The 12,825-nt window shown below is 36.6% G+C and overlaps 1 protein-coding gene across 7 annotated transcripts in view; it reads left to right on the top strand.

Moving 5' to 3' along the window:
• The window catches only part of RPS6KC1 (ribosomal protein S6 kinase C1), a 242,999-nt gene that overhangs the window by 102,357 nt on the left and 127,817 nt on the right, over nucleotides 1-12,825 (top strand). For all 7 annotated transcript variants that reach the window (XR_004030093.1, XM_030812886.1, XM_030812883.1 and 4 more), the window contains one exon: nucleotides 6,226-6,341. Coding sequence is in view for 6 of the 7 variants with exons in the window: in XM_030812886.1 (XP_030668746.1) it covers nucleotides 6,226-6,341 (116 nt within the window). In the remaining variant the exon portion in view is untranslated. The remainder of the gene's footprint in view (nucleotides 1-6,225; nucleotides 6,342-12,825) is intronic.

The raw sequence follows: 12,825 nt of genomic DNA, 5'->3' as shown, positions 1-12,825 counted from the left end.
ATTTTGGTGTCAAATTTTATGTTGAGAGTTTCATGTTTTAATGACAGAAGTGTTTACTGGAAATTATAGCTTGGAAAAGAGAGCCACTTTCCTGCTTCAGTAGAAAGCTAGGTAAAGCATTGATGTGGGGTAAAGTAGCTGTGGAGTTTTATATTCAGATTGTATGAACAGTAAACAGAGCATCTAAAATAACCACTTGCACGTTGCAACAAACACATCATCATTTGCTTAAAAAAGAGTTATAATTACAGTTGACGAAGCATGGACACCATAAAAAATGCATTAGTTTGGCTTGACACATTAATTACCTGTTTTTGCAGATGTTTTTATGTATTGTTGTGTGAACAGTTTACAAAATAATTACAGGAAAGTCATATGGAAAATAAACTAAGTGGGTGGTTTCTCGTCTAAATATTTTCATTCATGTGAATCTGCGAGGCACAGCTGCTCTATAGCAAAAGCAGAGAGATAGATGAGGATTCTCGAAGTGTTTTTTATTAGCTGATCTGTCATCAGTATCACCACATTTTTATATCTTTAGCAATACAGTTTAAAAACATTTGAGAGGGCTGGTTTATTCCCTGTGATTACTCAAAAATCTTTGATTCTGATCAGAAGAAATGTGGATATCTGTGATTATTTTAAAGTAAACCAAATGAAACCCAAAAAATCCTAAATGAAAATCTATTATTTTAGTTCTGACAGATTATTAGGTACCTTGAGAAAGAGTTAATCATTATTTTGTAATTACTTGAGTTATGCAGTTTTATATTACTTATAGCTTATTCTATCTTTCTAATTAAACCACTAGGCCTGGCGAATTAAAAAAAATTTTTTGTAGAGGTGGGGTCCCACTATGTTGCTCCAGCTGGTCTCAAACTCCTGGGCTCAAGCCATCTTCCTGCCTCAGCCTCTCAAAGTGCTGAGATTACAGGCGTGAGTCACCATACTTGGCCAGCAATGTTATTTTGAAGGGAGTAAATAAGTCTTTGGATTCTCTCTTTAAAATTGCATAACAAGGAAAAATAGGTTAGGGAGCAGAAAGAAATTGTTGAATCTAAGAACACTGCCTCTGTAGGTATTTAACACTCTATGATATAATGATGTATATTATTTGTTTTCATTTAGTGTTACTGATAGCAGAAAAGCTGCTAAACATCATTGAAAACAATCATAATTGAGGCATTGCCTGGGCGTCAATATTATGACTTTTGCTTTTACTATTCTTTGGTGAATCTCTGAATTTCTAGGGGTCACATGAAATTGATTTTGAAAAAACATTAATAGGGGGTTGACTAAATGCAAATGGAAATCAGATTCCCTGACTGGTTCATGTTATACATGGAAAGGCTGATGGCTTCAGAGTTGTGGTAGACGTGTAGAACTATAAATTACTGTTCTTCTCAAGGTTGCCTTTTGTTATCAGAACACTTAGCATAAGGCAGAAATGGTAGGCTATACCTGAAAAGAACAAAACACCATTAAACATAATAAATCAGCACTTAAAAAATACTAGCTATAACTACCAAGGCCATCTCAAGCGTGAGTTTTCTTTTATGTGACTAAAGTTGTTAACAAAAAAAAAAAAAAAAAAAAAAAAAAAGCAAAAAAGCAGCAACAAACAAAAACTCAAACCCAGTTTGATTTGGATGTTCTTTCTATTGTGATAAATCTGAATGAAATCAAGCATGCTTGACTAAGCACAGGGCCTATTGGGAGGGTATTTGTGGTGTAGAGAAATAAAGATAAGAATATAATAAAATGTGACTAAGTAGAGTCTTATGTGGGGATTAAGTTCTGTGCATGTGGCAGAAATCAAATAGAGTCAAAATACTGTTAATAACCCCTTAAAATTTCCCATGAAGCACAGATATAGACATACTGTCTTTCAAGATGTTTAAATTGGCTTGTTCTTCCTCCAGCATGGCTTTTCTTTTGTTGAACAAATGATGAGGCTGTTAGTTATATTTTTAGTGACTAAGGGTAGAATTGAAATAACTATTTTTTATTCTAGGTTGCGAAACTGAATTTTATTAGTTCCATGAGTAAAAATGCCCCTTGATTTTTTTTTTTAATGGGCAAATGAGAAAAGGCCATTGTTATCCAAAGAAATATTTGGTAATAAAGATGTTCAAGAGACCAGTTTTTCTCAGAAAGGCCTATTCTCTTTTACATGGTATGACATATACCTCTTTGTAGCTCCAGTTTTCCTGTATGTTTGTCTGTTGTCTTGGTTGTCTCTCCATTCTGATTCTACTTTGCTTTGTTGCCTGACAGGCACCTTTCTCAAATTCTTATGTTTATTTCTCTGTATCTTTGTTTCCATACTCACCTGTACTTCTCCCGTGCTCTGTATTTTTCTTGTTCTACTCAGAAACAGTAGAATAATCAAATTCAAATTCAGTTACGGTACTTTATATTGAAAGGTAGCTTAGGATAGTGGCAAGTACCCTGAAGTATGGTGTAAGACATGATCTAGGTTCAGGCTCTTATAGTAACTGTGTAACTGAGAAAGACATTTCACATTCCTGAGACTTAATTTTCTTATAAAAGAGAAGAGATATATTTCTTATAAATAGAATATGGTATAATGAAGGGTGCCAAATGGTGATGGCTTCTTGGATAAGTTAGAACTTCTGGATTCCATTATCTGTATACCATGCCTTCTATAAACTTTTCTTAGTGACTGAAGTCAGAGATGGTGCACTGAGAAACACTGCATGGATAATTGAGTGTTTCTGTAAATTTCATCAACAACTTTGGATTTTCTCCTCATATCTACTTAGCTACTCCCTATTAGAGATCACACACTATAATCACCCTGTATGATCAGAAATTGAGAAGGTGAAGAAACACAGGTTGTCACAATCCACATTAAGACATTTCTTATGATACACCAGAACTTTTTAACATAAAGGTTATTAAATAATGGGAACAGTTTTTCTTTTCTTTTTTCTTTAAAGACAGAGTCTTGCTCTGTCCCCCAGGTTGGAGTGCAGTGGTTCATGGCAGTGGCATGAGCGTGGCTCACTGCAGCCATGATTTCCCAGGTTCATGCAATCCTCCCGCCTCAGCCTCCCAAGTAGCTGGAAACACAGGTGCGCACCAACACGCCTGGCTGATTTGTATTTTCAGTAGAGACAGACACGGGGTCTTGCTATGTTGCCCAGGCTTGTGTTGAACTCCTGAGATCAAGCAGTTCTCTCACCTTGGCCTCCCAAAGTGCTGGGATTATAGGAGAGAGCCACAGCCTAATTTTTCTTTTTTGAATGCCTAAGCCCAGTGGAAATTCTTGCTGTAGCTGAATGATTAACAGATAATCATTGTGGACTGTGTGTGTGTATTTTAAAAGGGAGAACAAGAAATCAAGCAGGTTAGAGTTAATTAAACATTTTTAGTCAATTAAAATCTGTTTAAAGTCACATTTGTCAATAATTTGACTAGTTAGAAATATCCTGGAAATCTACAGAGTTATCTTTTTTTTTTCTGCTACTGACAAACCTGAATAAGCATTCAGGAGCAGAAATCTTCAAGAGATAGTTTTTATTCTTGGATGCTGCTATTGATCAGCAGTGATTATGACCTCCTTTTGAGGGACTGATAAGGAATGAACCGTAGTATTTATGTATAAGGTTACTTTTTTGAGTCTTGCTCTGTTGCCCAGGCTGGAGTGCAGTGGCGTGATCTCAGTTCAGTGCAACCTCTGCCTCCCGGGTTCAAGTGATTCTCCTGTTTCAGCCTCGTGAGTAGCTGGTATTACAGGTGCCCACCACCATGCCTGGCTAATTTTGTGTGTTTTTTTTTTGTTGTCGTTTTTGTTTGTGTTTTTTTGAGATGGAGTCTTGCACTGTCGCCCAGGCTGGAGTGCAGTGGCACTTTCTCGGCTCACTGCAAGCTCTGCCTCCCGGGTTCACACCATTCTCCTGCCTCAGCCTCCCGAGTAGCTGGGACTACAGGCACCCACCACCACGCCCGGCTAATTTTTTGTGTTTTTAGTAGATATGGGGTTTCACCATGTTAGCCACGATAGTCTCGAGCTCCTGACCTTGCGATCTGCCCACCTTGGCCTCCCAAAGTGCTGGGATTACAGGCGTGAGCCACCGCGCCCGGCCAGTTTTGTGTTTTTAGTAGAGATGGGGTTTCGCCATGTGGGTCAGGCTGGTCTCAAACTCCTGACCTCAGGTGATCCGCCTGCCTCAGCCTCCCAAAGTATTGGGACTATAGGCATGAGCCACCACACCTGGCCTATATATAAGGCTACATTTAAAAATCCTTTCAGTATTTCCATCACATCATTGTAGTTTCCTTGGAAGTGGAACCACCATATTCAGCAGGAGTCCATTTCAACTTCTGGCTTCTGGTTCTTGTTTCTCTATTACTATGGAGACTGCCTAGAAAGTGGCAGAAAAACCAAAAGTTTAAAAAACAGTAATTTGATTATAAGATATGGCTTTAATTCTAGCTTTAACTAGTTGTTCCATATCTTGACATTTTCGAATTCCAAATTATTTTGTGAGTTTTTTTTTACAAAGCAAATTTTGAAACTTTATTAAAGCTTAACTACACTGAATTAAAAAGTAAATTGCCATAGTTTTTATTATATTTGAGCCTAAGGTGAATCAAAAATCTTAAATGGGGATTTAAATTAGGGCTTGGAAGCCATTATATAATCTGAAATGAGAAGAGCTAATGATAATGGAAATAGCAGACTCCAGACACGGTAAACCCTAAACCAGAGGACTAGTATTGTGTAGAAATAGTGAATAGCTGTTATTATGTGGCATGTTTTATCTTCAAACTATGTTATAGTTATTTAAGTGATTTTCACAGAATATACTCATTTTTCAACTGAGTAGAAAAGCCCTCTAAAACCTTGCAGTTAGGAAGTAAGCAGATTGCAAGGGTACAGGCAGAAGTACGCTGACATTTTAGTTGTGGGTTGAGGAGTTGGAGAGTTAATAAATAAATGTAGATGGTTCCACAGTTAAAAAGCAGTAGAATTTTTTTCCTCCACCAAGACCAGTTATATTTGTGAATTCCTCATGAAGGAAAGAAGAGATGGAATAGTAATGTAAAAGGTGTGAAATGAAAGTTATTTAGCGAAATTGCAGTCCCAACTTTGTTGCAGCTTTTTGTTGAGGTCTGTATTTAGTCAGGATTCTTTGGTTTGCGTGTGCGGAAATCCAAATTTGAACTACCTCAGGGAAAGAAAGGCAGGAATGTAGCTTCGCCTGAAATCAGGGATGCCAGTTACATTAGAGGAATGTAGGTTCACTTGAAAACACTGGGATTTCTTTCTATTTTTTCTTTTAAGTCTCCCATATCTGCTTTCTGAGTCAAGTTTGTTCTTTCACATTGGCCTTTTTTTGCATTGGCAGAAACCAGCTGTTGGCAGTTCCTACTCCTCTTATTTACAGCTTGAATAACAGAGACAGTCCAGTTTGTGTTGTGCCAATTCCTCCCTTCTTCAACTGTGGCCAGGAGGATAGGGTTCTATGATTGGCTCAGCTCGTGACTAGGGGGGCCCACCCTTGGCTAAATGGACCTTGGTGATTAGAGGGACTGACATCTGAAACAAGAAAGCAGTTTTCATTCAAACCACCTGGTTAGTGATGGGGGAAGGGGTAGAAGAGCATGATGGCAAGAAGAAAGGGACATTTCCCAGAAGCAGGAGAAGATGCTGTTCCAGGCAGAAATAAGAAGAGGGTTCTACTAATAGTCTTTTGGGGGAAATTATCTCTTTATTATAATTCAGTTCACTTCAGTTCAGCAAACCAGGAAACATTATTTTGTAGGATTTGGTTTTTAGAAAAAAACCAAGGTTGAACACGCACACACACACACACACACAACAGCTGTTGCATTTGGTCCTATTTGTTGAGTTGCTTAGTTGTGTAATGTCTGGACTAGGGCTAGTCTTTTTGTCTTCAGAGCTTTTTACAAATAGACATTTCTTATATATTTGACTCCTACAAAAATACATCAAATTATCAATACGTATTTAAATATGAGAATGTCAGAATTTGGATAAATGAAATCAGTGGGGAGTAATAGTTAGACTTGGTTGATATTAATAACTTTCATGTCTTTTCCAATTTTGAATATCTCTTCTTTTCAGTTAGAAATGTGAACAAGCAGCGTATTGGGTAGAAGGAAGTTAATTTTCAGGTTGAACTGAGGAAAATTTATTTTTTACATGTCCAGACTTGTTTTTTTTTTTTTTAGGAGAGTCAAGCCCTACCCGTCGAGAAGCTGTGAAGAGAAGAACAGCTGAGTATCTCATGCGGGCAGAAAGTATCTCTAGTCTTCATGGGAAACCTCAGCTTGATGATGTATCTCAGGTATGTCTCATATTTTGTTGTGTGTTTTCTTCAGTGATTTTTTGCTGTCTGGTCTCTCTGCTTTATTTCTAATTAGAATGTTATAGGATTTTGATTTTTTGAATTTTATTAATAATTTTCACAAAGGTTGTTGGTAGAAAGAAAAGCGTTATAGCAAACCACCAAAAGTGGAATAAAATGAGACTTGCTTTCTCCTTTTCTTGGTCTTTTATTAGTTTCTTACTGTACCCTTAATCTCCTCATCGGTAGATTGACAGTAATTTATACTGTTATGATATCTATTTGTATTTGGACTTCTTAAAGTTAGATTGTGATTCTTGTATAATTGTTCTCCAGTTTTATTGATTCATGTTAAAACTATTCATTTTAAGCATAAGTTATACAAGTATATGCTATTGGTCACCTGGAATAATGAAAGCATAATTCTAGCAGAGATAGTTAGGTTATTTGGGACTTCTCCTAGACTTGTCTAAAACGCGGATGAATGCTGAAAACATTAGAAACATTGCAGGTTATTATTGTTTTTATGCTGTATTGACCTGGATTTGGCAAATTTCTGGAGGAAACTTTTCTGTTATTTTTTTCTTTATATCAAACTAAGTTTTTCTGATGCAATTTAAGAATTGTGTCTTCTGGAGATGGGAAAAAGGGGTTAGTTTCTTTTCTTTTTTTTTTTTTTTTGTTTTTTGAAACGGAGTCTCGCCCTGTCCCCCAGACTGGAGTGCAGTGGCACGATCTAGGCTCACTGCAAGCTCCGCCTCCCGGGTTCACGCCATTCTCCTGCTTCAGGAGAGTAGGTTGGACTACAGGTGCCCACCACCATGCCCGGCTAACTTTTTTGTATTTTTAGTAGAGACGGAGTTTCACCGTGTTAGCCAGGATGGTCTCTATCTTCTGACCTCGTGATCCGCCCACCTTGGCCTCCCAAATAGTTTATTTTCTTAATTGATCTAAGAGTCAGGCAGGCTTGTTCATATCCAGCTCTGCCACTCGAAGTCATAGAAGATTGGACAAGATACTTAATCCCATCTGCATGTCAATTTCTATATCTGAATGATGAGGATATAGTAATTTTTTGCTGGGTATTTACTAGGATTAAACGAAGTAAAAAAAAATCTCATATGTGGATTACACATATACACATAAATCAAGTGCCTCTCTAGCATGAAGATCAGCCCATAAGCCAAAGACTAAGTTTTAGCCTCATTCTTCATTTCCCCTTCATATACCGGCTTATATACTTTTTCCCACACATTTTTATGCTTTGTATACTTTTTGAAAATAATAAGATAGCAGTTATCAAAACTGTACCAATCAGTGTTAGACATTCTGAGAATATCTGATGTTAAGTGTTTGACCATTTCTTATAAAACAAAAAGATTGTATTTCAGCTTGCAAGCAATATACTTATGTTTCTCTAACATAATGATTGTGTTTTAAATGACATTATTCTGCTGATTCATTTTCAGATTGTGAATTACTGCAACTCTGCTAGTCTGTATTCTGTTTGCTAATCTTATCCTATTCTCTATCATTGTTCTTTTAATTATATTATTAAATTTATTTCCTTTACTTTTTTACCATTGAATTTTATCTTTTTAAGTGGAATATTTATGTAAACATTACTTTGATTCAATTCCCATTTTCCATGGGATCGGCAGCCTTCCTCCTGTGCAGTACTGATGTGTATATACTCAGTTTCATTTTGAGGTGGCATTGATAAAAGCATTAACATAATTCCCTGCGAACTTGTTTTACTAAGTCCATTTTGTATATAAATATTGTAAAAATTTTTTTAAATTTTTAAGTTTTTTTTTTTGAGTTGGAGTCTCGCTCTGTCACCCAGGCTGGAGTGCAGTGGCATGATCTCAGCTCACTGTAACCTCTGCTTCCCAGGTTCAGGCAATTCTCCTGCCTCATCCTCCCAAGTAGCTGGGACTACAGGCATGTGCCACCATGCCTGGCTAATTTTTGTATTTTTAGTAGAGATGGGGTTTCGCCATGTTGGCTAGGCTGGTCTTCAACTCCTGACCTCAGGTGATCCACCTGCTTTGGCCTCACAAAGTGCTTGGAATTACAGGCGTGAGCCACTGCGCCTGGCCAATATTCTAAAAGTTTTAGGGATTTAAAATTACCAGTATTCTATTCATTCTTAATAACATTAAATTTGAATGGTCTACCTATACTTATTCATGTAATCCTCTTACTTTTGCATCCCTGTTATTTCCCTATAGGCATGTCTATAAAGCAATAATTTCTTAGGTAAATAAGTATGTTGAGCCTCCCGTATAGTTTTGACTAGAAGAATAGAACCGTGAAGTATATCAGCTAGAATTTCTTCAAGTATAACTTCTAATGAGAATAAAACAGAAGAGATCTAATATAGGAAAGCTGATTACATTTGATTATACAGTAATTCATTAAGCATCTGTTAAGACTGTATATAGAATCAAACTAGATCTACTTTGGAGTTATACAAAAGATGATGACACAGCCTGCTCTTGCAAATCCCGTAGCATAGTTGAGGACCCATATATGTACATAGTTGAGCAAAGTTACACTGGTAAGAGCCATGTAGAATAATGGGAAATTCAATCAGAAAGGATAAAAAGGGGTACCTTCTGAATCTGATTTGACGTGTAGGATTGTTTCAGTTCTTAGGCAAGGAGGCTAGAGGAGAGTAGGCGCAGTATTTTTCTTTTATGGTGAACATTTGCTTTTTAAATTTTCCTTTTGTATGTTATTTTTGTTAAGCCTGGCTCTTTTTGGCCAAGAGCATGCTTGATTATTTTCTTATGTATAATTTAAGTTAAAAGTCTTCCAGAGGATTTTGATTAGCTTGGTGCATTTAATATTTCACTTCTTTAACCATCTTTGGGCCTGAATTTCAACCAACAGGATGAGAGGATTTGTATAAATGATTTCTAAGGCCCCTTTAGCTCAAATTTGGTGCAAAGCAGATATTGTTTCTCTCTGGAATCAGTGTGCAAACATTTCTTTCTAGCCTGGTTAAGACAATAAAGGAACCCTTTTTGCCTTTTTAAATTTTTGTTAATTATTGTTTTCTCCTTTGGTACAGTCTGTCTTGACTCCTTCCACCCAGGTTTTCTGTGATGTTTTAAGTGTTTGCTTTATTGAACTTCAGAGATCCTTATATAGTAAATATAAAAGTTCTAAGTTTCCCAGTGATTCATGTTAATATCCTTTTCGCAAAAGCACAGAAAGGAAAAAAAGCACTCTCTTACTTTTTCTTCATTGCTTCATTACTAAAAGTCTCCAAGAAAATTTAGGAGCAGGTTTCAGATAAAAAGGAAATGAGGTTTTTTTTTTGAAGTAAAGGTTGAATCTTAACTGAAGGAGACAGATTTCTTTCTTTCTTTTTTTTTTTTTTTAAATAAATCGTAGACAACATTGAATGATTTAAGAATTAATGTTAGAAGAGGCTTTCCCTGGAAAAGATTTAGAATAGTTTTTTTGCTTTTTTTAGCTATAGGAATTTGAAACTAAAGATCAAATTTAGAAAAAGACAATAAATGATCTAAATTTAGAACATAAAATATTGTGTAGTTTCCAAAGTGTGAATATGTTTTTATGCAGTTACAAGGTATGAATGAAAATTAATATGTAGAATGTATGCCTTCCCTGAATATTTGTAGATTTTGAATACAACTGATAATATTGAAAGTGTTTTTCTATTGTGCATTTTGTTTGCTTGTATTATTAATTTATATTATACCATTATTCCTTAGAAAATATTTTAAATTTGCCCTCAGTGAGACATTTGCTTAAGTCAGTAACAGGTCTGCAATTCAGTGTCAGGCTTGAAATGTGACCTAGTGTGGCTCAGGAGACTGGGTATAAGGGTTGGTAGATTGCCCATGAAAGACTTTGCAGAGCCGAAAATTCATGGATGAAGCCAAATTCAGGAGCTCTGGCATAATTAGACGTTAGAGTTCAGAGTGTGGTTTCTTGATACATTCTTTGTGGTACTTTCCTTTTGCCCTTGATTGCTTATTTTCTTGCAATAATGGTTACTCTCTCTCAGGTTATTTGAGGAGTAAGTAACCCTATTCTAAATGTGGTTGGTGAACCAGCAGCATCAGCATCACCTGAGAGCTTGGTGGAAATGCAGAATGTCAGACCTACTGAATCAGAATCTTCTTTTTAACAAGTTCATCAGGTGATGCACATACACATTAAAATTTAAGAAATACTGCACCAACAGATTGGGAAGAATAGGGACAGAGATCTCATTGAGAACAGGAAATAATATCAAGTGAAAAAGGCAGTGGGCAGGCTGAACAGCAACTTCAAAAACAAATCCCCAAACAGAAACAAAGCCTTTTAAAGAATGTACAACAGGTCTGTAATCCTAGCCCTTTGGAAGGCTGAGGCAGGTGGATCACTTGAGGCCAGGTGTTCGAGACCAGCCTGGCCAACATGGTGAAACCCCATCTCTACTAAAAATACAAAAAAAAAAAAAAAAAAAAAAAATTAGCCAGGTGTAGTGGCACATGCCAGTAACCCCAGCTACTCAGGAGGCTGAGGCACAAGGTTATCATTTGAGCCTGGGAAGTCGAGGTTGCAGTGAGCCGAGATCGTGTCGCTGCACTCTAGCCTTGGCGACAGAGTGAGAACAACAATAGTAAGTAGGTTTTAACTAGTGTGCCAATTTTAATCCATGAGTAGTAGCTGCCAGGAGCATTGTATTGAGAAGAGTTGTGAGACTGTGGGATTAACAGAGATGCCTGCCATGGACTTGACCAGTTGAGTGACATGTACTTGCCACCTCTGCTTTTGAAGATTGCTGGGTTATCATGTATTCCTGCCTCTCTTCCCTTGTCTTTAGTCCTGGTATAGATGAATACAACTATTCTTTGCCTCTCTTGGCATCTTCTGCTATAATAGCCAATAAATATAAGTGAAAATCTTACTTTTCCATCAAGGAACTCAATCATATTACCTAGAAATACACTGCCTCTCCTGTTGCGCTTCATAGCGCAATGGGCCAGGTTTCCCCTAACAACATTCTATTATTCCATAAGTAAGATTTAATCCCCTCTTATCTATTACCTACTTTTGTTAACCTTGCTGCATCTCAGTTTTCTCATTTAAAAAAAAAGTTGGACTTGATCTCTAAGGTCTCTTTCTGCTCTTAAATTCTGTGGATTTGTATGTCCTTTTGCCATCTGAAGAAAGGAGTAGATCTATAGGATTCTACCCAATTTAAGCACTACATAGGAGAAATACAATTTTTTTATTGATGATTTTATTTCATGGTCTTTCTTTGTTCGTTTCTGTGATCTCAAACGTTTATAGATGGTTAAAGTAAAAAGAGAACTTTAATGATCACTTTGCCTTTGATCATTTCCCCTTCAATTTCTCCATTCCCGTCTTTGCAAGAGTAACCTTACTAAATGACTGTTTTCATTGGGTTATTCCTCATAGAAAAACTTGTTGTCTAGACTTTGGAGACTGTATAGTCAAGACTTTTCTTCTTGGCATTCAAGGCCTGTGAAAACTGATCCTAAGTACATAATTTTATTTTCCTCTGTTCTCCAATTTGAACAACTTTTCCCCACCAGGCTAATGCTATCCGACTGTATACAGTATAGAATAACTTTTTCCTAATCTGATTTCCACGTAACATTTAAAATCACCTTTAGTCCCACATCTTTCTGAGACCACAGTTTTTCATATACTAATGACGTTAACTATGTAGTCCCATATTTTTAAGAGAATGTTTTACTGTTATTTGACTTTTCATGTATGTGTCTTACCTCCTTAAATAAATGGTGAACTTCTTGAGGTCAGACTGAGCCTTTTGATAATTTATAGCCCTTTCAGTTATCATGCACATAGTGGGTGCACAGTAATTATTTGTTGAAAGATGCAATAGAGATTTCATAGTTTGCTTTCTTTGCTCTTTAAATTGCCAAAGTGAACCAATAACTTTCTTTGGAAACTGAAAGAAACAGTGACATCTGTGAATAAGAAGGTATAAATAGGAGATAGGGATGTTGGAGATACTTGGCCATATTTCCTAACACAAATGTAATGGATTAAATATCATTTAAAGTATTCTTTTTTCCCTCCTTATAATTTTTCCTTGGCATTCCTTTTGCCAAAATCACAAGCAGTTCTTACTTGTTCTTGTAGCAAGAAGCAGCAGCAGCAAAGAATCTTTAATTTTCAGAATGTGTTGGTTAGTAAAAGGACTGCAAGCTTTAGAATAGTAGTTGGAGTTCTTCCACTGTCTCTCTTCCTGACCACAGACAAACACTCCAGCATTCTGAGAATCCCTTTATTCATCTGTAAAATGGGAATTATATAATACTAACTTCCTGTAAGTACATCACCTGGTATGGGGTGAAGAACAGAGATGAAACAATATAAATGAAGATAGAAAAGACTATTTCTACTGGCTGGGTGTGGTGGCTCACGCCTTCAGTCCCAGCACTTTGGGAGAACGAGGTGGGTGGAT

This window comes from Nomascus leucogenys, chromosome 5 (assembly GCF_006542625.1).
Source record: "Nomascus leucogenys isolate Asia chromosome 5, Asia_NLE_v1, whole genome shotgun sequence".
NCBI lineage: Eukaryota > Metazoa > Chordata > Mammalia > Primates > Hylobatidae > Nomascus > Nomascus leucogenys.
The sequence above is the reverse complement of the archived record's forward strand: the minus strand, read 5'-3'. Positions and strand labels throughout refer to the sequence as shown.